Raw genomic sequence first — 24077 nt, forward strand, 5'->3', positions numbered from 1 at the left:
TTTCCAATGAAGTGATTCCTCGTACTCCGACCTCTGGAGAACATGAGGTCCTTGGAAGCAAATTCTCAGGTTGCTTTTGCTAAACTGTAAATAAGGCTGCATTTCCACTCATGTGACTTAAGCATTCCACTTGCAAAACAGGCTTTGCAGACAAGGAGGCAATTTAAGGAAAAAAAATCATCTACGAAGTGATGCTTAACAGAAGTTTGGCTTTGTTGTAACGGTTAATTGACAGAATGGTTTGCATTCAATCTTAGTTTTACACAGTCGAGGATTTGTCCAGGAAGGGCTGTGTACAGCCATGCTCATTAATTGTGAATTACTCATTACTTCAGATCAGCTGGAACAAATCACAAGTGGGCTTAATCTCTGTGTGCAGACAGCACAGGGCTAATGGCAGCAGTCCCTTTCACTGACCTCCACGGCCCTGTCCCCAGTCAACCTCCTCCGAGCAGGGAGGTTCCAGAGGCCTTACAGCCGCCTGGGAGACCTCTCACGGCAGGCCGCTCCCCTGACAAGTTCAGGACTGCTGGGGTTCCCGGCCGCGCGTTCAGGACTCGGATCTGGAGATATCCGCTCTGCGCTCCTCCAGTACAAGGTTAGATACAGATGGGGCCTGGCCTGTGTTCCCGGCAGGGAAGGCCACCTCCAGGCTCCTCCAGATTCCAGCCGCCTTCTCCGGGTTCCCAGCCCTGCAGTTCCCAAGGCTGCATGGGGAGGCGGAAATGAGGGCAAAGGTGGAGGGTACCGGGAGCCACTGGCGTCATGTCTTTCCTCGGGCACCCCTTCCTCCTGCGGGACCTCCCGGTGGGGTCAGGGCCTCACTCCTGGGCACCCCTCCTCCTGGGGGGCCTCCTGGTGGGGTCAGAGCCTCACTCCTGGGTACCCCTCCTCCTAGGGGAGTTAACCCCGGGCACCCCTCCTCCTGGGGGGACATCTCAGTGGGGTCAAGGCCTCAGCCCTGGGCACTTCTCCTGGGGGATCTCCCAGTGGGGTCAGGAACTCACCCCGGGCACCCCTCCTCCTGGAGGATCTCATAGTGGGGTCAGGGCCTCACTCCTGGGCACCCCTCCTCCTGGAGGACCTCACAGTGGGGTCAGGGCCTCACCCCTCACCCCCGTCCCGGGGCCGTCGCGTGTCCTGCACGCCCTGCTCTCCCCACTCCCCTCGTCCTTCCCGGTCAGGTGGCACAGCCCGGGTGAAATGCAAAGACTCTTTTACACATCAGCCTCGTTTGAGGCTTTACAGCAACCTCCAGGCCGCCTGGCTGGGGTTTGCAGCGCGGCGCCCTCGCACAGCCCCGCCTTCCCCGCGGCGGCGTCTACTGGGGGACCAGAGATCGGGACGCACGCCCCAGGGGCCGGCAGGAGGCTTCCAGGGGCCGAGGAGGCCGCGCCAGAGGTGACCCGGGCCGGGGCGTGGCCCAGGGCGGAAGGCGGAGATCGTGACCTCCCGGCCCCGCCCCACGCAGCCCCGCCCCTTCCACGCCCCGGCGGGCAGGCTCACGCCGATGGACGCCGCTCTGCACCAATCGGAAGCTGCCTGGTCTCAGCCCCACCTCCTGGTGCCGCCCGCGCAGGCGCCGTAGGCCGAAGCGGCGGGACGAGCGCGGCGGCGTGGGCGGGGCGTCCGAGGAGCTCCCGGCCATGCAGGCCCACGTGGTAGGTGCCAGCGGGGAGGGCGCCCCGCCGCTCAGCCTGGGTCCTCGCGTCCCCTCACCCCGCCCGCCAGCCCGCTCCCGTTCCGGGCTCCGCAGCCCCGCACCCCCCCTCGGGCTCGCCTCCGGAGCCTCCACCCTGAGCAGCCCTTCGGCCCTGCGGGCGAGCGCGGCTGCGCGTGCGGGGGCGCTCGGGATTGGAGCCCACGGGGCGCGGCCGAGATCTGCAGCTCGGGCTGCGCTTCCTGCTCCCAGTCCCGAGAACGCTGCCTCCTCACCGACCTTCCTCGTTCTGATTTTGAAGCTTGGGGGCTAGGAGCTCAGGCAGTTCCTCGTTCGCCTTCGCCCTCACCTGGTCGTGGGGTGGACGGACGGCCCACCTGCCTCGTCCCCGCCCGCCTGCGCCGCGCTCCTTCCCCGCGCCCGCACACCTGCCTCGCTCCCGCCTCGCTCCCGCCTCGCTCCCGCCGCGCACCTGCCCCGCCCCCGCGCACCTGCCCCAAGCCTGCACACCTGCCCCACACCCCACACTCGTGCCCCGCGCACCTGCCTCGCCTCCGCACCCGACTCACCTGGTCTGCACACCTGTCCTGCGCTCCACACATCTGATCTGCAGACTTGCCCCACACCCTGTACACTGTCCGCACCCGCACACCTCCCCATCCGCACACACCTGTCTGCACATCTGTCCGTGTGCCCACACAACCCCCACACATCTGCCCTCACACATTCCCGGCACACTTGCCCATGCCCCGTATACCCGTCTTGTGCCTGCACCGCTGCTTCACACATCTGCTCTGTGTCCTGCATACATGCCCGTGCCCTACACCTGCCTATGCACCTGCCCTGCGTACCTGCCTGCATATCCCACACACCTACCCGCAACCTGCTCAGTGCCCACACACCTGCCTGCGTGCCCAGCACTTACCCCAACACCTGCCCTGAAAACCTGCCCACAAGCCCCAGACACCTTCCCCATGCGGCCGGGAGAGTCAGGAGCAGAGGCCCTCGGGGTTCAGACCCAGCCAATAGACTGATAACAGTGAACAACCACAGAGGTGTAGGATCAGCAGTCGCCCAAAGGCTCAGCATGTTTCTTTCTTTTTTTTTTTTTTTAATTCCAGCCTTTGTTCTTTTCTTGTTTATTCCAGTCTTACTAAAATTGGGGACAGATTAATCAAGATCTATCTTGGATAGAAACATTATCTTTTGTAGATCTTGAGAAAAATTATTTCCTTCTTTTCCTTTAAGTAAATCCAAACTAAGATAAATTTGTAAATAAATTAGGGAACTCGGGCCGGGCGCAGTGGCTCACGCCTGTAATCCCAGCACTTTGGGAGGCCGAGGCGGGCGGATCACAAGGTCAGGAGATCGAGACCACGGTGAAACCCCGTCTCTACTAAAAATACAAAAAATTAGCCGGGCGCGGTTGTGGGCGCCTGTAGTCCCAGCTACTCGGGAGGCTGAGGCAGGAGAATGGCGGGAACCCGGGAGGCGGAGCTTGCAGTGAGCCGAGATCGCGCCACTGCACTCCAGCCTGGGCAACAGAGCGAGACTCCGTCTCAAAAAAAATAAAATAAAATAAAATAAATAAATAAATAAATAAATTAGGGAACTCGTTTTATTTATTTATTTATTTTTTTAACAGAGTTGCACTCTCGTTGCCCAGGCTGGAGTGCTGTGGCACGCTCTCGGCTCACCGCAACCTCTGCCTCCCGGGTTCAAGCATTTGTCCTGCCTCAGCCTCCTGAGTAGCCGGGATTACAGGCATGCGCCACCATACCAGAGTAATTTTGTATTTTTAGTAGAGATGGGGTTTCTCCATGTTGGTCAGGCTGGTCTTGAACTCCTGACCTCAGATGATCCACCTGCCTTAGACCCCCAAAGTGCTGGGATTACAGGTGTGAGCTACCGCGCCCGGCCAGAACTTGCTTTATTCATATAAACCTAAGTCCAGGAAGGGATAGAGTGAGGTTTCATTTATAAAGAACTTGACTAAATTGTGTTTTCAACACAATTTCAACTTTTCTTTTTTGGATGTAAATTAAGGGTGAGGACAGACTAATATCTGAGTATTGCTCTGTATCACTTAATGTTATAATGTATAAAATTAAGACTTAACTCCTGTTAAGTCAGTTGTTTTGCTGGCATTGGGTTTCACTGGTTTTACTCCATCCCACTTTATAAGTTTTGGTTTTGGGCTTCATGAGAAAAGGACAATGCTAATGCCAAGTCAGCTCGAAACGAAGGTAGAACAGAGGAATCCAGAGATGGACCTCAGGACTCCCATTTGCTCAGCTGGGTTCTCTGAACGCTGCCTGCCCGATACTTTGTTGAAACATTGTTTTTTGTGAGCCAGGGGTTACTTAAAGGGGTTACTTTGTTGCAGATTTTCTAACATGGTTTGCTGAAATGCTTATTCCACCTAGAAAATGACCAACCAGTTATTTCCATCAGTGGGTTGGAAGATACCCAGATACTTGTTTCAACCAAAATGATGTTTCTGATCAGTCATTGGAAAACTTATGATTTACCATTGAATTGGGAACAGTTTGATGCCTTTCAGTTTTTTTGTTTTTGTTTTTGTTTGTTTTTTGTTGTTGTTGTTGTTGTTGTTTTTGAGACAGAGTCTCGCTCTGTCGCCCAGGCTGGAGTGCAGTGGCGTGATCTCAGCTCACTGCAGCCTCCACCTTCCAGGATCACGCCATTTTCCCACCTCAGCTTCCCGAGTAGCTGGGACTACAGGCGCCGCCACCATGCCTGGCTAATTTTTTGTATTTTTAGTAGAGATGGGGTTTCACTGTGTTAGGCAGGATGGTCTCGATCTCCTGACCTCGTGATCCGCCCGCCTCGGCCTCCCAAAGTCCTTTCAGTTTTTTTTTCCCCCTTTCAAAAGCATATGGAAGGCAGTTCAGGGAAAGCTAAGGCATAGAAAATCTTATGAGCATGTTAAGAGCCTGGAGAGAAGGGGTGGACACCTTTTGTTTGTCACGGCATATGTGCGGATGGTGAAGGGGAGGTAAATTAGAGCCATGGAAAGGGAACTAAGTTTACACACTTCTATTAATCCATTTTTTTAAATTCCAGTCTATTATCCTCCCAGTCCACAATGCTGAACCATGGCTGGATGAATGTTTGAGGTCTGTTTTGCAGCAGGACTTTGAAGGCACGATGGAGCTGTCTGTTTTCAATGATGCCAGTAAGGTTTGTATCAACTTCCTATCGGGTGACTCAGCCCCAGTGTCAGCAACGGTTGACTCTTCTGAGGGCAGTTTCCTGACCCGCCAGCGTTCTGCTTTCAGGACAAGTCTGGGGCTATCATTGAAAAATGGAGAGTGAAACTGGAAGATTCTGGTGTCCACGTGATCGTTGGGGGGCACGATTCTCTTTCTCCCCGAGGCGGTAAGTAAACATGCTTAGATTATTAGACTATAATTCGTGGTTTCTTATCAGCTTACATACTGAAACAGTTTGGTGTTGTTCAAATACTGACAAAAAGTATCCTGGTGGTAACTGGGTCTACCACTTATTAAGAACCTAGTAGAGGCCAGGCGTGGTGGCTCACAACTCTAATCCCAGCACTTTGGGAGGCCAAGGCAGGCAGATCACTTGAGGTCAGGCGTTCAAGACCAGCCTGGACAACATGGGGAAACCCCATCTTTACCAAAAAATACAAAAATTAGCCAGTTGTAGTGGCACATGCCTGTAATCACAGCTATTTGGGAGGCTGAGGCAGGAGAATTGCTTGAACCCAGAAGGCAGATGTTGCAGTGAACCAAGATCATGCCACTGCACTCCAGCCTGGGTGACAGAGCAAGACTCCATCTCAAAAAAAGAGAGAGAGAGAAAGAGAAGAAAGAGGAAGGAAGGAAGGAAAGAAGGAAGGAAGGAAGGAAGGAGAGAAAGACAAAGAAAGACAAAGAGAAAAGAAAGAAAGGAAAGAAAGAACCTAGTAGACATAAAATTTCTTCTTGTTAGGTAGGGATTTATCACTATGATCTGACTGTCTGTGTCCACCTCCCCCCAAATTCATATTTGAAACCCCCGGGGTGATAGTATTAGAATGATGTTAGGTGGGAACTTTGGGAGGTGATTAGGACATGAGGGTGGGGCCTCATGAATGAGATTAGTGCCCTTATAAAAGAGGCCCCACAGAGCTCTGTAAGAACACAGGGAGAAGGCACCTGTGTGAGCCAGGAAGTGGCCCTCACCAGACACTGACTCTGCTGGAGGATTACTCTGGGATTTCCCAGCCTCCACAACTGTGAAAAACTCCTTCTGCCACCCAGTCTGTGGTATTCTGCAGTGGCACGCGGGTTCTTCTATCCCTAGCGACCACTCGTCTGCTTTCTGTCTCTGTGGATTTGCCTATTCTGGACATTTCATATGAATGGAGTAAGGTTACACGTGCTCTTTTGTAACTGGCTTCATTTAGCAAAAAAATTTTTTTTTTGGAGACGGAGTCTCGCTCTGTTGCCCAGGCTGGAGTGCAGGGGCGCGATCTCAGCTCACTGCAAGCTCCGCCTCCCGGGTTCACGCCATTCTCCTCCCTCAGCCTCCCGAGTAGGTGGGACTATAGGCACCTGCCACCATGCCCGGCTAATTTTTTGTATTTTTAGTAGAGACGGGGTTTCACCGTGTTCACAAGGATGGTCTCGATCTCCTGACCTCGTGATCCGCCCGTCTCGGCCTCCCAAAGTGCTGGGATTACAGGCGTGAGCCACCGCGCCCGGCCCTAGCATAATGTTTTAACATTCCTCTGTGCTGTGGCATGTATCAGTGCTCCATTCCTTTTTATGGGAGGATAATATTCAGTTGTACGTGTGTGCCAGGTTTTGTGTGTCCATTTGTCAGGCAACGGACATTTGGGTTGTTCTACTGTTTGCTGCTGCGAATGGTGACCGTATGAACCTTTGTGTACGGCTGTTGTTTGAACCCTGGTTTTCAAATCCTTTGGGTATATTCCTTGGTGTAGAATTTCTGGCTCACACAGTAATTCTGTGTTTAACATGCTGAAGCTGCCAAACTTTTCCACAGTGGGTGCGTTTTACGTTCCTACCAGCAATGTATGAACGTTCCAATTTCTACTTATCCTCATCAACACTTGTTATTTTCTGTTTTTTAAATTATAGCCATGCTGGTGGGTGTGAAGTGGCATCTCATTGTGGTTTCAATTTGAATTTCCTTGTTGACTAAAGATGTTGTACCTCTTTTCATGTGCTTGTTGGCCATTTATATATCTTTCTTGGACCAGGTGTGTGGTGACTCACGCATGTAATTCGGCACTTTGGGAGGCTGAGGCGGGTGGATCACCTGAGGTCAGGAGTTTGAGACCAGCCTGGCCAACATGGTGAAACCCCTGTCTCTACTAAAAATACAAAAGTTAGCCAGGCGTGGTGGTGGGCACCTGTAATCCCAGCTACTCAGGAGGCTGAGGCAAGAGAATCGCTTGAACCCGGGAGGCGGAGGTTGCAGTGAGCCAAGATAGCGCCATTGCACTCCAGCCTGGGTGACAGAGTGAGACTCCATCTCAAAATAAATAATAAAAAATAAATGGGCAGGGTTTGGTGGGTCATGCCTGTTATCCCAGCACTTTGGGAGGCCAAGTTGGGTGGATCACCAGAGATCAGGAGTTCGAGATCAGGCTGCCCAATATGGTGAAACCCCGTCTCTACTAAAAATACAAAAATTAGCTTGGCATAATGGCCCCTGCCTGTAATCCCAGCTACTTGGGAGGTTGAGGCAGGAGAATTGCTTGAACCCAGGACGCAGAGGTTGCTGTGAGCTGAGATCGTGCCATTGGACTCCAGTCTGGCAACAAGAGCAAAACTCCATCTCAAAAAATAATAAATAAGTAAATAAATGTATGTATGTATGTATGTATATCTTCCTTGAAGAAATGTTTATTCAAGTATTTTGGCCATTTTAAGAATTGAGCTATATGTGTTTTCATTGTTGAATTGTAAGAGCTCCTTATATGTTCTGGATACTGGAGCTTTATTATATATAATTTGCAATTTTTTCCCCATTCTTTGGGTTATCTTTTCACCCTCTCGAGAATGTTCTTTGATGCACAAAAGACTTATGATTTTGATGAAGACAAAAATCTCATTTATCTATTATTTCTTTTGTGGCTTTTGGTGTCATTTCTAAGAAGCCACAGCTAAATCAAGGTCATGAAGATTTTATCCGTATGTTTTCTCCAGAGTTATACTTGTAGCTCTTATATTTAGGCCTTTTGATCCATTTTGACTTAATTTTTATATATGGTGTGAGGCAAAGGTCCTGCTTCATTCTTTTCGTATGTAGATACTCAGTTTTTCCAACACCATTTAAAAGACTATTGTTTCTCCACTGAATTGTCTGGGTCAAAAATCCATTAACCATCAATGTATGGATCCATTCCTAGACTCCAGATTCTATTCTGTTGGTCCGTATGTCTGTCCTTACATGAGTGTCTCATTGGTCCATATGTCTGTCCTTACACCAGTGTCTCATTGGTCCGTATGTCTGTCCTTACACCAGATTGGTTCTATTCTGTCCTTACACCAGTGTCCATTGTCTGTCTGTCCTTACACCAGTGTCTCATTGGTCCGTATGTCTGTCCTTACACAACTGTCTCATTGGTCCGTATGTCTGTCCTTACACAACTGTCTCATTGGTCCATATGTCTGTGTCCATTGGTCCGAGTCTGTCCTTACACCAGTGTGGTCCGTATGTCTGTCCTTACACCAGTGTCTCATTGGTCCGTATGTCTGTCCTTACACGAGTGTCTCATTGGTCCGTATGTCTGTCCTTACACGAGTGTCTCATTGGTCCGTATGTCTGTCCTTACACCAGTGTCTCATTGGTCCGTATGTCTGTCCTTACACGAGTGTCTCGTTGGTCCGTATGTCTGCCCTTACACGAGTGTCTCGTTGGTCCGTATGTCTGTCCTTACACCAGTGTCTCATTGTTTTGATTACTTTAGCTTTGTGATAAATTTTGTGAATTGTTTTCTTCATTTCCTTTGAGGTTGCTTATTTATAGTGGATAAACAACTGATTTTTCTTAGTGTTGACCTTATATCCTGCAATTTTTATTAACTCTTAACAGTTTGTTCTTTGTGGGTTTTTATGATTTCCTGTATTTAAAATCATGTTATCTATGACTAGAGATAGTTTTACTACTTCTTTTACAATTTAGATTCTTTCTTTTTCTTTCTTTCCTTCCTTTTTTTTTTTTTTTTTTTTGAGACACAGTCTTGCTCTGTTGTCCAGGCTGGATTGCAGTGGCACAGTCTCAGCTCAGTGCAACCTCCGCCTCCTGGGTTCAAGCAATTCTCATGCCTCAGCCTCCTGAGTAGCTGGGACTACAGGTGTGCACCACCACAACCAGCTAATTTTTTTGTATTTCTAGTAGAGACGGGGTTTCTCCGTGTTGGCCAGGCTGGTCTCAAACTCCTGGCCTTTTTCTTTCTTAATTGCTCTGGCTAGTGCTTCCAGGACAGTGCTGAATAGAAGTGGTGAAAGTGGACATCCTTGCTTAGGTTCTCCTAAGCAATTTTAGGGGAAAAGCTTCCAGTCTTCCACCACTGAGTATGATATTAGCTGTAGATTTTTATAAATACCATTTGTTACGCTAAGGAGGTTCCCTTTTAATTCTAGTTTGTTGAATTTTTAAATCATGAAAGGGTGTCAGATTATGTCAAATGCCTTTTCTACACCCATTTGAGATGATCATATAGTTTTTTCCTTTTATTCTGTGAAGATGATACATTATGTTGATTGATATCCTGTGTTGAACCGTCCTTGCATTATTGGAATAAATCCCTCTTGTTCATGGTGTATAATCTTTCTAGTATACTGCTGGATTCAGTTTGCTCATATGTTGTTCAAGATTTTTGCATATATATTCGTAAGGAATATTGGCCTATAGGTTCCTACTCATATGTTATCTTTGTGTGACTTTGGTATCAGAGTAATACTGGCCTCATAGAATAAGTGTTTCTTCCTCTTGTTTTTTTGGAAGAGTTTGGGAAGGATTGGTGTTAGTGATTCTCTACGTTTGGTAGAATTCATCAGTGAAGTCACCTGACTCTGGGCTTTTTTGTTGGGAGGTTGTTTTTTTTTTAATTACTGAGTCCATCTCTTTATTTGTTATAGGTGTGTTCAGATTTTTTAAAATTTCTTCTTGAGTCAATTTTGGTAGTTTGTTTGTTTCTAGGAATTTGTCCATTTCATCTAGGTTATCTAATTTTTTGGCATACAGTTCTTCATACTGTCATAATCCTTTTAGCTTCTGTTAAGTTTGGGAGTGATGTACCACTTTCACTTTTTATCTCAGCGTTTTGAATTGTCTTTCTTTTCTTCTTAGTCAAGTTGGGTTTGTCAATTTTGTTGACTGTCTTCAAAGAATCAACTTTTTCTGTTAATTTGCTATTGCTTTGTTATTGTTTATTTATTTTCACTCTAATCTTCACTATTTTCTTCCTTCTGCTAGTTGTGTGTTTAGTTTATTTTTCTTTTTCTGGCTTCTTAGGGTGTACTTTTAGATTCTTGATTTTAGACCTTTTATGTAGGCATATATAGCTATAAATTCCTTTCTATGCACTGATTTTTCTACGTCCTGAAAGTTTTGGTTTGTTGTGTTTTTGTTTTCATTTGTCTCTGAGTATATTCTAATTAGCCTTATGATTTCTTCTTTGATATATGGGTTGCTGAAGAGTATATTGTTTAGCTTTCATTTATGAATTTTTCAGTTTTACTTCTGTTATTTATTCCTAGTTTCATTTCACTGTGGTCAGAGAAGATACTTCATATAATTTCAATCTTTAAAAAAATGTTTAAGGTACATTTTATGGCCTGACGTGTCATCTGTCCTGGATAATGCACCCTGTGCACCTGAGAATGTGAGTTCTGCTGCTGTCGAGTGGAGTATTCTGTATATTTCTTTTAAGTCTAGTTAGTTTATAGTATTGTTCATGTTCTCTGTTTCTTTATTATCTTCTGTCTAGATGTTCTATCCATTATTGAAAGTAGAATGTTGAATCTCTGACTGTTACAGTAGAACTATTTCTCCCTCCTGTTCAGTCAATCTTTGCCTTACTTAATTTTGTGACCCTCTTATCAGATGTGTACAGTTTTATACTTGTTACATCATCTTCTTGATCAATTGACCCTTTTATCAATATATAGTCTTTGTCTTTTATAATAATTTTTGACTTGAAGTCTATTTTGTCTGATATCAGTACAGCCACGCCAGCACACTTTGATTACTAGTTGCGTGGAATATCTCTTTCCCTTGTTTCACTTTCAGCCTATTTGTGCCTTTGGATCTAAAGTGAATTCCTCATATAGACAGCATTTAGATGGATCATAATTTTTAAGATCTATTCTGCCAGTCTTTGCCTTTTAATTGGAGAATTTACTCCATTTACATTTAAAGTGATTACTGACAAGGAAGGACTTTTGTCATTTTGCTATTTGCTTGCTATATGTCTTATGTCTTTTTTATTCCTCAATCCTGTATTACTGCCTTCTTTTCTGTTTAATTGCTTATTTCTAATGTGCCATTTTGATTCCCTTCTCATTTCCTTTTCTGTATATTTTTAAATGATCTTCTTAGTGGTTACTGTGAGGATTACAATGAACATCTTAAATTTATAACAATGTAGTTTGAATTAATACTTAGCTTCAATTGTGTAACATTAACAAATTCGTAAGTTATTTTCATGAATGTAGATTTATAATTGTTTTCTGGTGTGTGTGTGGCAGTAGGGGGCAGGGGCTCACCCTGTCACCCAGGCTGGAGCGCAGTGGCATGATTTTGGCTCACCACAACCTCCACCCAGTGGGTTCAAGCAATTCTTGTGCCTCAACCTCCAAGTAGCTGGGACTACAGGTGCATGCCAGCACACCTGGGTAAGTTTTGCATTTTTGGTAGAGATGGGGTTTTGCTCTGTTGCCCAGGCTGGTCTCGAATTCCTGGACTCAAGTGATCCACCCACCTCGGCCTCCCAAAGTGCTGGGATTATAGGCGTGAGCCACAGCACCCGGCTTGTTTTCTGTGTTTGTTTTAAAAGCATGTAGGGAAAACTACAAACCAAAATAATACTATCTTTTATATTTACCTGTGTAGTAAACTTTATCACCGTTCTTCATTTCTTCTTTGTCTATGAGTTCCTGTTTAGTGTCCTTTCATTTCAGCCCTGCAATGAACTCCCTCAGTTTTTGTTTATCTTAGAATGTCTTAATTGCTTCTTCGTTTTTGAAAGATGGCTTTGCTGGGTATAGGATTCGTAATTGACAGTGTTTTTCTTTGAGCACTGTGAATACAGATGGTCCCCAACTTACGATAGTTTAACTTACCATTTTTCAGCTTTATGATGGTTCAGAGGCAAATACAAATTCAGTAGAAACTGGTTCTGTCATGATGCCGGGCAGTGGCAGTGAGTCACAGCTCACAGGCCCCCACACATTTTTGACTTCTGATGTTTTACAGTGGGTCTGTGCTATCCCATTGCCTGTGGCCTTCATTGTTTCCGGTGAGAAGTAAGCTGTTGATCTTATTGAGGGTCTCTTGTAAGTGACAAGTGATTTTGTCTTGTCACAATATTTTGTCCTCATCTTTGGCTTTCAGCATTTTTACAATCATGTGTTTAGCTGCGAATCTTTTGTGTTTATCCTACATGGAGTTTGTTGAGCTTTCTGGATGTGTAGATGAATGTTTTTCAATAATTTGAGAATTTTTCAGCCATTATTTTTTAAAACTTTTTTTCTGCTTATTTCTCTTGCCTCTCCTTGTGGTACTTGCATTGTGTATATGTTGGTACAGTTAATAGTATTCCAGCTTCCTCTGAGATGCTCTTCACTTTCTTCATTCTTCTTTCTCTCCGTTTTCAGATTCAGACTTATCCATCTATCTCTATGTTTGCTATTTTTTCTTCTGCATATTTACATATACCCTTGAGCTCCTCCAGTAAAATTGTAGTAGTTTGAGAATTTTTCAGCCATTATTTTTTCAACCTTTTTTTTTCTGCTTATTTCTCTTGCTCGAGAATATTTTTATGCTCAGTTGACAGTTTGGCTGGGTATAGAATTCTAGGTGCAAAATAATTTTTCTTAGAATTTTAAAGGGATTGCCTCATTATATCCTAGTGTCTGTGTTTCTTTTTTTTTTTTTTTTTTGAGACAGAGTCTCGCTCGTGGCCCAGGCTAGAGTGCAGTGGCGCAATCTCAGCTCACTGCAAGCTCCGCCTCCCGGGTTCAGCCATAGTGTCTGTGTTTCTAATAAGAAATCATACGCCAGTCTGACTCTTGTTATTTTAAAGGTATTGTTTCTCAAAGTGTTTAAGATTTTTCTTTTGGGGTTTTGAATTTTGAAATTTCATGATGCTGGGTCAAGATGTGTTGAGGTTTCTTCATTCACCTTCTGTTTTTATGTTGAATGATTAGCTTGTGTTCTCAGCTTTGATGGTAATAGATCAGGGTGCTTTTAGTTTGACTTTAAAGTTTCCGTGTAAGACTTGAAAACAATATGCCCGCCTCTATTGCATGGGGCCGAAAAAGTCGAGGTTGGCAGAGGAGACATTTTTAGTTGGTGGACAGGTTCCTACGGATTTTAGGAGTCACAGCTTCTCTAAAATAATGGCGTCCACTTTGCCGCATGTTAGAATCATCAGTGAGTTTTATAAAACCAATGCCTGAGTCTAACCCTAAGATATTCTCATGTAATCAGTCTGGGGTGCAGCATGGGCATTGGGCTCTTAAAAGCTTTCCAGAAGATTCTGAGATGCATCCGGGATCAGGAGCCACTGCTTTAGAATGTGCTCAGGAATGGGTGGCTTTGCCCCACTTGCTGGTGGACTTGGTCCTGAGGGAGTCTCATAGCTACGACGTATTTCAGGGGCAAGCGGCTGAGGGTTTAGAGTCTCTCTGGAATGTCCCTATGTGAGAGCCTGTGGAGTTAAGTCCTGTTGGGTCCTGTTCAGATCTGTGAGAGTAGCATAATCACAGGCTCACCCGCGGGGTGTCTCAGTGGACAGGAGCAGCTCGCGGTCCCAGCTCTTCTCCTGCAGCGCTTTGGGGCTCAGAAGACACAGGAGTGAAGGAGACTCAGGTGTGGGGCCAGGCTAGCGGGGCCAGGCTGGTGGAGTCGGCTCCACGGCCGCCTCGCTCTGCCTCCGTTTCCTTATTTGTTAATAGGCCGTGGTAGTCAGTACCCGTCTTGGAGCACTGTGAGGTGTGAAATGAGCTAATCCACACGGTGTCTAGAACAGGTGCGGGCCGTGGGCCCTCAGCAGGGTGTCGAAAAGCCAGGGGCATAAACAGGCGCAGGGAGGAAATGCACCTGGGGAGGCGAGTGCCTGTTCTGCCCTGGGATGGGCGGTGGGCACTCAGGAGGTGTTGGCAGTCCGTCATCATCATCATCTTGTGTATTTGGAAGATGTTTTCCCGAGTTGTGTCTTGTTTTCATTATCTTTTGTGGGTTTGAAATAGAAAACTCTTTATAAATTGGTAGAATGTCTGTTTCAACTTGCTTCTGAAATGTGTTTAGACAAATTGGTTTTTGAAACTACCATAAACAGGCCGGGCGCGGTGGCTCAAGCCTGTAATCCCAGCACTTTGGGAGGCCGAGACGGGCGGATCACGAGGTCAGGAGATCGAGACCATCCTGGTTAACACGGTGAAACCCCGTCTCTACTAAAAAAATACAAAAAACTAGCCGGCCGAGGTGGCGGACGCCTGTAGTCCCAGCTACTCGGGAGGCGGAGGCAGGAGAATGGCGTGAACCCAGGAGGCGGAGCTTGCAGTGAGCTGAGATCCGGCCACTGCACTCCAGCCTGGGTGACAGCGCGAGACTCCGTCTCAAAAAAAAAAAAAAAAAAAAAAAAGAAACTACCATAAACATCCTTTAATATTCTTTTTTTTTTTTTTTTTTTTTTTTTTTGAGACAGAATCTCGCTCTGTCGCCCAGGCTGGAGTGCAGTGGCCGGATCTCAGCTCACTGCAAGCTCCACCTCCCGGGTTCACGCTATTCTCCTGCCTCAGCCTCCCGAGTAGCTGGGACTACAGGCGCCCGCCACCTCACCCGGCTAATTTTCTTTGTATTTTTAGTAGAGATGGGATTTCACCGTGTTGACCAGGATGGTCTCGATCTCCTGACCTCATGATCCACCCACCTCGGCCTCGCAAAGTGCTGGGATTACAGGCATGAGCCACCGCGCCCAGCCTAGTGTTCTTTTAAGTTAAAGAATATTAGAGGGTGTTTTGCATCTTTTATAGTTGGATGAAAACAAATTTAAAGTATTTTGGTGACTGTTGTGACACTCCTTGTCTAAAAACATTCGTTCATATTCAAAACATTCTGCTTTTCATTAAATACTTTTTATAGCTTAGCTCTAACTTGAGTCACATCCCATTTGTATGAATTCTATCAACAATAAAAGCGACCTGTGGTAAAGTTCTGAAGGCCCATGCGAAGGTCTGAGATGAGCTGTCCTGCTTCCTGTCTGAAGGTGGGTAAGGAGACCTCACGAGGACCCTGTTCTACACTTTGATAAAATGGGGTTGGTTTGGTTATAGCTGAAAGGGACATAGTTTTCTGTAATAATATTTTTTCTTAACTAGGGAGAGTCACACTGACCGTTAGATAACATAGATCCAAAGTCTGTCTTTTCAGAAGTGCTGGGTGTTTGAAATGGGTTGGTTCATTTATTACGATTCGGCCCCGCGTTTCCTAATAATGTGGCCACTCGCTGAACCCAAAATGAAGCCCAATCCCACCCTCTTCTCTCCAGGAGGAAGGAATGTTAATATCTCGCCTCCATGTGAGTTTTTCCTGCCGAGACCATGGCAACCAGATCCCCTCACAAAGGGACCGGCCTCCCCAAACAGGAGACCGCGCAAACATTTGACTTTCTTCAAGGCAATAATATTAAAGCAAATTCCTTGTCTTTGCCAAACACAGGATTCATTGTGAGAAACTTCCAGCTTCCTTAGTGAGATAAGTCTTCGCTCGTTACCCAGGTTCACGGATACCATTCTCTCCTGAAACCTGACACTGACAAGCCACGCTGTGAGCGGAGCCCTGGTGACTGCGGCGTGCCTGTGGAAGGCCTCGTGGAAGGCCCCTTCCGGCCCTTCGCTCTCACAGGTGCCCTCCGCCTGTGTTTCTCGTGGGGAGCTTCCGGGCACTCGCCGTGCTCTGCAGCGATGATGGAGGCTCGGCTGCAGCAGCTGTGGTAACACGGCCCACCGTCCGCCCCAGGGCAGAGCAGGCGCCCGCCACCCCGGTGCATTTCCTCCCTGCACCTGTTCATGCCCCTGGCTTTTTGACATCTGGGATCATCTGGCTAACTAGGTTGAGCTGGCTAAACTTTAGGGATTAATGCTAGAAGTTAAACTGCTACCTGGTCCAAAGCCCCCCACCCTGCAGAGGGTCACTGCCCCGGGTGGGAGAGCGCAGAGAGGGCGGGCGACGCTACGTCTCACTTCTGTGCAGCCGCTCAGTCCCAGTGGTGCCGTGAGCTTGCCAATGCGCCCCTCCCGGAACAGGGCAGCCCCCGTGGGGCGGGAGCGCTGCCTGCCCCTCTGTGTAGTGGAAACGGGAGAGGGACACGGGTGTGGCTGAAATGCACACTTGGCCTCTGTCCCCTCAGACCCACAACTTTCTGCAGCTTGTCTTGGTTTGGACCAGAGAGATTTATTGTTTAATTCTGTGCACATCTGTTTTGCTTCGTGTGACTTTCCTGGCTGCCGTCACAGCTGTACCTGTCCGGTGTTACCAGCCTCGTTTCTAGGGAAAGTGGGTGTCCTGCCGCTTGGAGCCCCCTCAGCATCCTCGTTTTGGGCCGAATGCCGCCTCTGATCCGCCTGCCATCGCGTCCAAGCTGAGCTCGCCACACGTCCATTTCTGCCGGTTACTCTTGGTTCAGATGCCTTCCTTGGCTACCCCTGCCGGCAGGGGAAGTTGAACCTTCTTAGCCCAACAGGCGGTTCCCACAAAGCTGGCCAGTGCCTGCTTTCCCGAACATAGGCTGCCCCAAATAATGCTGCCTGCCCAGACGGCCCACCGCCCACAGAGCGGCACCCGGGATGGTGGTCTGCCCTGGGCTGCCTGCTTCTGCCGGTTTACATTCTTAACAGCCTCAGGCTCTTGCCACAGCTCCCTGACAGGGACCCTCTAAGCCTCCCTTGCCCTGCTTTCAATCCCGTTCATTTGGCATTTAACCCTAGGTCGTCGTTCAGCTCTTTTTCCAGCTCAGTTGTGATATCTTTGAAGACAAAGACTTTTTGAAACTCCTGTTAAAATATAATATCCACACAGAAAAGTGTACATCGTCATCGTACGGCTGGATGAACACACCATGTAACCAGGACCTGAGGAAGAACAGAAGATCACAGCCCCCAGAAGGCCCTCGGGTCCCGCTGGTCACCCCCTTTCCCCAAGGGCGGTTCCTAGTTTCTCACAGCACAGAAGAATTTCGGCTGCCCTTGTGCTCCGGGCCAGTGCCCCTACCCGCAGCCGCTCCCTTCTCTGCCCAGCAGCCTGGGAGAGGCACCCACACTGTGTGTGCAGCCCTGGAGGTGCCTTCTTGTCATGTGTGTTGCCAGCTTCTCCGCTCTGCGCTTGGGTAGTTCCCAGTTTTGAGCCCTGACGACACCGCTGCCCTCGGTGGCCGTGAAGATTGAGCTCTGCTGGGTTGACGCTGTGGGTGTCTGTCATGGGACGTGCACCCACTCTGGTGTTGGGGATGCTGGCCGCACATTCAGCTCATCACAGAGATGCACGCCAAGATAATCACCCTCCAAGCGTCCAGCCCAGTGACCTCCAGCCCGTCACACACACGCAAACCGCTTGCTGAGCGTCCAGCCCGGTGACCTCCAGCCCGTCACACACATGCAAACCCCAGTGTCCAGCCCCCAACTTCCCCCTTGTGACTGGATCCTGACTTTCATCAGAGTAGACTTTACAGACTTCCTTCCAGGGGTATTTTAATTTTGTTTAAAAAAATATTTGCAGGACTTAGCTTAGTGCTGTACTCAGTAAAGGTCCATCTCATTTTTTTCCTTCAGTGAGCGTATCAGACTTTGATGAAGTACCCTGTGGACTCTGTGTTTTATCCTTGTTCTCAGAGGTGGAATATTGTCTCTCTCTGACTTTCCTTTCATTCCTTTGACAGCTGACCCACGTTTTTGGTGGCAGTGCAAAATGTTCCTAGCTTTCTTAGAGAATATCGTATATTGGCCGGGTGCAGTGGCTCACACCTGTAATCCCAGTACTTGGAAGGCCGAGGTGGGCAGATCACCTGAGGTTGGGAGTTCGAGACCAGCCTGACCAACATGGAGAAACCCCAAATACAAAATTAGCCAGGCGTGGTGGTGTATGCCTGTAATCCCAGCTGCTCGGGAGGCTGAGGCAGGAGAATCGCTTGAACCCGGGAGGCGGAGGTTGCAGTGAACTGAGATTGCACCACTGCACTCCAGCCTGGGCAACAAGAGGGAAACTCCGTCTCGAAAAAAAAAGAATATTGTATACTAAGCACTAGGAAAGAGAATTGCTGCGGGAAACTGAATTACAAAAGAGTTTTGCTCTTCTTTTTTCCACAGTCGGATACTCTAAAAATCAAGCAGTTGCCCAGAGCTCAGGGTCTTACCTTTGCTTTTTGGATTCGGTAAGTAACTTTCTTTCGTTTGTAATGTATACACGTGTACATGTTGGTAATAATTAAATGATCTTACATTTTAGTGTGGTTCTTGAAAATCATTTTTCTAATGGTTATTAGACTAATAATGTATTAGTCCGTGTTCACGCTGCTGATGAAGACGCAGCCGAGACTGGGTAATTTATAAAGAGAAAGAAGTCGAATAGACTCGCAGTTCCATGTGGCCAGGCCGGCCTCACAGTCGTGCGTGTCTGACGTGCTGCCGAGACTGGGTAATTTATAAAGAGAAAGAAGTCGAATAGACTCACAGTTCCACGTGGCCGAGTCGTGCTGGGTAATTAATTTATAAAGAGAAAGAAGTCGAATAGACTCACAGTTCCACGTGGCCGGGCCGGCCTCACAGTCGTGCGTGTCTGACGTGGCGGCAGGTGAGGAAGGCAACTCGTGCAGGGAAACTCCTCCTTTGAAGTCCGTCAGCTCTCCTGAGGCTCACCCACTATCACTAGAAAAGACAGACCCACCCCGTGACTCAGTGGCCTCCCAGCGGGGCCCTCCCACGACACGTGGGAATTGTGGGAGCGATAATTCAAGGTGAGATGTTGGTGGGGACACAGCCCAGCCATATCAAAGTTATTAGACAGCCTTAAAAATTAAGGTCAATAGGTTGTTGCTGTTTAATTGCACTTAATGAGTTAATCATGATGAGTACAATGATATAAAAATGTAAATTGCACAGCAGAGAGCGATGTAAGCAAAATGAAGATAAACTGGGATGAAATCGGAAAATATGGTACTTAAAAGATTAATAACCTTACTGATTAATAAAGGTTGATAAGAAAACACTAAGAAAAGGCCAGGCACAGTGGCTCACGCCTGTAATCCCAGCACTTTGGGAGGCCGAGGCGGATGGATCACCTGAGGTCGGGAGTTTGAGACCAGCCTGGCCAACATGGCAAAACCCCGTCTCTACTAAAAATATGAAATTAGCCAGGCGTGGCAGGCACCTGTAGTCCCAGCTACTTGGGAGGCTGAGGCAGGAGAATCGCTTGAACCCAGGAGGCGGAGGTTGCAGTGAGCCGAGATTGCACCACTGCACTCCAGCCTGGGAGACAGAGCAAGACTCTGTGTCAAAAAACAAACAAACAAATAAGACACTAAGAAAAATAGGTAAGTAGGCAGAGGACAGGAGCAGACTCTCAGAAGTGGATGTACAAACAACTAATAAACTTTCTATGAATTTAAGTCATTTGTATTCAAACACAGATTAGTGAGATTCTTTTAAAAACTGAATTAATAACACTTTAAAAATGTAGGTAACTTAGGCTGGGCGCAGTGGCTCACGCCTGTAATCCCAGCACTTTGGGAGGCCGAGGCAGACGTATCACGAGGTCAGGAGATCGAGACCATCCTGGCTAACACGGTGAAACCCCGTCTCGACTAAAAAATACAAAAAAAATTAACCAGGCATGGTGGCTGCGCCTGTAGTCCCAGCTACTCGGGAGGCTGAGGCAGGAGAATGGCGTGAACCCGGGAGGCGGAGCTTGCAGTGAGCCGAGATCGCGCCACTCACTCCAGCCTGGGTGACAGAGCCAGACTCCGTCTCAAAAAAAAAAAAAAAAAAGTGACAACTTAGTATTTTGGACACTCTAAATTGATGCCATCTTGTCAGTGTAACTTTGCATTTTCTATCAAGAGCCTGAAGAGTGTCCTTCACTCCTCAGCTTTCCTTCTCAGCCTCTCTGAGAACGATTTGGATACAAAGAAGCTTCAGGTCGTTGACTGTGATGGAAAATGGAAACGTTAATGTGGGACAGGAGGGTCACGGTGGAGAAGTTTCCGGCAGGTCTCTGTGGGGGTCACTGTTTATAAAGACTTTTCAACAGCAGGACAAATGACTGAATAACAGGTAGTTGCTTGTATGGTCTACACTCGACTATAGATATTTTAAAAATTACTTTAAAATTAACTTTAAGAAATTTGTCTGTATTTGTCCCTTCTCTGCGGCCGGGTTCCTGGGCTTCTGCGCATTCCTGGGGTGCCGCTCGGCGTCTCCAGGCCGCCCTGGCCCAGGCTCCTGCCTACGTAGGGATTCACGCAGGACCCGCCTGCTCCTCTCCTCCTGACCCAGCTCTTTTCCTTGATCACCAGAAGCCTCTGCACAAGGTGTTGGTACACGTGGAGGTTTGGGAGAGGCGTGCCCGCGCAGACGGGGTAGAACTGAGAGTCACCGGCCGGCTGGGGAAGGAGGTTTGGGAGAGGCGTGCCCGCGCAGACGGGGTAGAACTGAGAGTCACCGGCCGGCTGGGGAAGGAGGTTTGGGAGAGGCGTGCCCACGCAGACGGGGTAGAACTGAGAGTCACCGGCCGGCTGGGGAAGGAGGTTTGGGAGAGGCGTGCCCACGCAGACGGGGTAGAACTGAGAGTCACCGGCCGGCCCGGGAAGGAGGTTTGGGAGAGGCGTGCCCACGCAGACGGGGTAGAACTGAGAATCACTGGTCGGCCCGGGAAGGAGGTTTGGGAGAGGCGTGCCCACGCAGATGGGGTAGAACTGAGAGTAGAAAGGACTTTGAGAAGGCGTCCCACGCACTGGGGTAGAACTGGCACCGGGGCTGGGGAAGGAGGTTTGGGAGAGGCGTGCCCACGCAGACGGGGTAGAACTGAGAATCACTGGTCGGCCGGGGAAGGAGGTTTGGGAGAGGCGTGCCCACGCAGATGGGGTAGAACTGAGAGTCACCGGCCGGCTGGGGAAGGAGGTTTGGCAGAGGCGTGCCCGCGCAGACGGGGTAGAACTGAGAGTCACCGGCCGGCTGGGGAAGGAGGTTTGGGAGAGGCGTGCCCACGCAGACGGGGTACAACTGAGAGTCACCGGCCGGCCCGGGAAGGAGGTTTGGGAGAGGCGTGCCCACGCAGACGGGGTAGAACTGAGAGTCACCCGCCGGCCCGGGAAGGCAGAGCCCCCAGGGCGGCACCAGCTGCTGCGGCCCCGTCCGGCTGCCTGGGTCTCTTTCTTCTCGTCTCTTTTCTTCTTAGACCAAAACGCCTCAGATTTCTCCCGTTTTCTTAGGCAGAACCTCCAGCCCTCTCTCCTGACCCTCCCCTGGGCTCATGTTTTTATGCTCAGATGGTCCATCCAGTGTTTTCCTCGCTAAGACAGCGTCCACCAAGGACAGCTCAGCCCACCACACGGGAAGTGGTGCTTTGTTGTCTTTGGGGGACGGGCTTGCGGTAATCTTCTTTTTCGGTTTAAAATTGTTCTTCCTGAAGTATTTTGTGGCGATCGTATGTTTTCTCCGGCGACAGCCGCAGCAGCAGCAGCAGCAAAGTTCTAGCTGGCGACTGGCAGGAGGTGAGAACCTCCCTGTCCTCGCAGCATCTTAAAATCTCCCCAGGACACAGGTCCCAGCTGGGACAACTTTGTTTCCATCTTGCCCCAGGAGAAAAGAGGAAATGCTGGAGCCGTCCCCTTCCCTGCTGTCTCCTTCGTAGCTTTCTTTTGTTCACCGAAGGGCGGGAAGGAAAAGGTTCACGGAGGAGTGGGAGATCCAGGAGAGCGAGCTCGGTGGGCCCTCGGAAGCCGGGAGCCAGGACAGAGCGGAGAGCGAGGCCCGGGAGTCGCCTGACAGAGCAGTGCCGGGGTCTCACCAGCGAGCTCAGCAGCAGGAACCGCGTGAAAGACGGGAAGAAGGGGGGAATCGGGCCCTCGAAATGCCTTTTAGCCGTCCGGGGGAGAGGACAGGAGAGATGAGAGTGGATCGACGTCCGGCTCTGTCAGTCTTGGCCACCGTGGGACTGGGAGAGCAACAGGGAGGGTGCGCTGGGCGCGGAAGCCCACCGATGCCAGGGGTGTCCGAGAAAGACTGTGGTGCAGAAGTCTGACCGGGGAAGCCTTGCCCCCAGCACTAGGGACCTGAATTGTTCTCAGGGTTTAGTTTAAGTAAATCATGAAATAATGCTAAGATAAAGCTCTGGTAAGCTTTGGGGCCGGCACAGTGGCTCACGCCTGTAATCCCAGCACTTTGGGAGGCCGAGGTGGGCAGATCACTTGAGGTCAGGAGAGTTCGAGACCAGCCTGGCCAACATGGCAAAACTCTGTCTCTGCTAAAACTACAAAAAGTAGCTGGCGTGGTGACACGCACCTGTAGTCCCAGCTACTCAGGAGGCTGAGGCAGGAGAATCACTTGAACCGGGAGGCAGAGGTTGTAGTGAGCTGAGATCGCGCCACTGCGCTCCCGCCTGGGTGACAGAGCGAGATTCCATCTCAAAAACAACAACGAAAACCTCTGGTAAGCTGCAGGCAGCAGCCAGTCGCACTGGGATGCATAAGACCAGCTGGCCGTGGCACGCTTGCCCTCCTGGTGACTGGTGGGGTGTCTGGGAGGGAACAAACGGGGCACAGAACCTCTGCTTTATTTGGGGTTCAGTGTGGGACACACAGATACTGCCCTGGGTCTTCAGACTTTATCACAGGGTTTAGATTTGGTCTTCATAGTTGAAAAACCAAAAACCAAAACCACGACAGAAGAGGAAGGACCCTGAGAAAAGCAGAAAAAGTAGAAAGACAGAGGAATTTATGAGGCAGGGAGATGAAGCCGTGTAAGTTTGAGGACAGGTAACTCATGTCCTCTTGGTTCCAAAGAGCATTTTTACAGATCCGTGGTCTCATTTGTCCGTGTCTAGAGAGAACAACATCAAAAACGCGTTTCCTCGTATTCGGGGGTTTGATTCCCTGCCGCGGGGGGGTCTTTGTCTCATACTGAAGGTGCATTGAAGCAGCAACATCATGAAGGCCCCACAGGAGGAGGGAGGCCTGAGAACCAGAGCGTGCTGGGCCCCCGAGCTCGGTCTGGGTAACTCGGTCTGGGTCGGAGGCCGGGCCTGGTCTGACCCGTCGTCTGGCCCCCGAGCTCGGTCTGGGTCGGAGGCCGGGCCTGGTCTGAGGGCCCCCGAGCTCGGTCTGGGTCGGAGGCCGGGCCTGGTCTGACCCGTCGTCTGGCCCCCGAGCTCGGTCTGGGTCGGAGGCCGGGCCTGGTCTGACCCGTCGTCCGGCCCCCGTGCCTGGCTCAGGAGCAGGTCTGCAGATGTTGTGAGGCCGGGCCTGGTCTGACCCGTCGTTCAGCCCCCGAGCTCGGTCTGGGTCAGAGGCCGGGCCTGGTCTGACCCGTCGTCCGGCCCCCGTGCCTGGCTCAGGAGCAGGTCTGCAGATTTTGTGAGGCTGGGCCTGTGGGCAGCTGCCCTGTGGAGTTGATGAGGACGAGAGGTGAACATCCTGGAGGGACGCTGGGGGTTGCCCGGCTGACCAGTATGAACGTCACCTGAAACTCACTCTGGATCCAGTATGTGCAGAGGGCATTAGAGCGGGACAGATACGGTTCCTGACCTCTAGGTTGGCAACTGAGGACAGTTTAAACAGATCTTCACCTTTTGCTCATGAAGCGTCTCCATCCTCCCTGGGACCCGCCCCACACCCGCGGCTGTCAGAGTGCAGCCTCACTGCACGCCGTTCTCGTCACGCGACAGCGCCTGGACGGCTTGTCCTCGAGCCTATTACGTGGGCTCAGGTGTCCGGAAAGGCTGTGGAAGGCCCCCCCCCCGTGACTGTCCCATGGCCAGGTTCCTAAGGGGCAGGGGTGAGTCCTCACAGAGCCCTGTCTAAATGTGGCGCCGGTCCTGTGAGGGACCCGTGGGTGCTTGGGCGGCTGTCGCTGAGTTTACGCCCTTCCCCGCTGGAAAACGTGGCGCTGTCCTGCAAGGGACCCGTGGGTGCTTGGGCGGC

The 24077-nt window shown here is 49.5% G+C and overlaps 1 protein-coding gene across 1 annotated transcript in view; it reads left to right on the plus strand.

The window, feature by feature from the left end:
* B3GNTL1 (UDP-GlcNAc:betaGal beta-1,3-N-acetylglucosaminyltransferase like 1) overlaps window positions 1–24077 on the plus strand; it is a 157200-nt gene that overhangs the window by 9432 nt on the left and 123691 nt on the right. The window contains exons 2-5 of the mRNA XM_050763730.1: window positions 1592–1661; window positions 4745–4861; window positions 4960–5059; window positions 18250–18314. Of these exons, the coding sequence (XP_050619687.1) occupies window positions 1647–1661; window positions 4745–4861; window positions 4960–5059; window positions 18250–18314 (297 nt within the window). The 5' untranslated portion in view covers window positions 1592–1646. The remainder of the gene's footprint in view (window positions 1–1591; window positions 1662–4744; window positions 4862–4959; window positions 5060–18249; window positions 18315–24077) is intronic.

This window comes from Macaca thibetana, chromosome 16, assembly GCF_024542745.1.
Source record: "Macaca thibetana thibetana isolate TM-01 chromosome 16, ASM2454274v1, whole genome shotgun sequence".
NCBI classification, from domain to species: Eukaryota; Metazoa; Chordata; class Mammalia; order Primates; family Cercopithecidae; genus Macaca; species Macaca thibetana.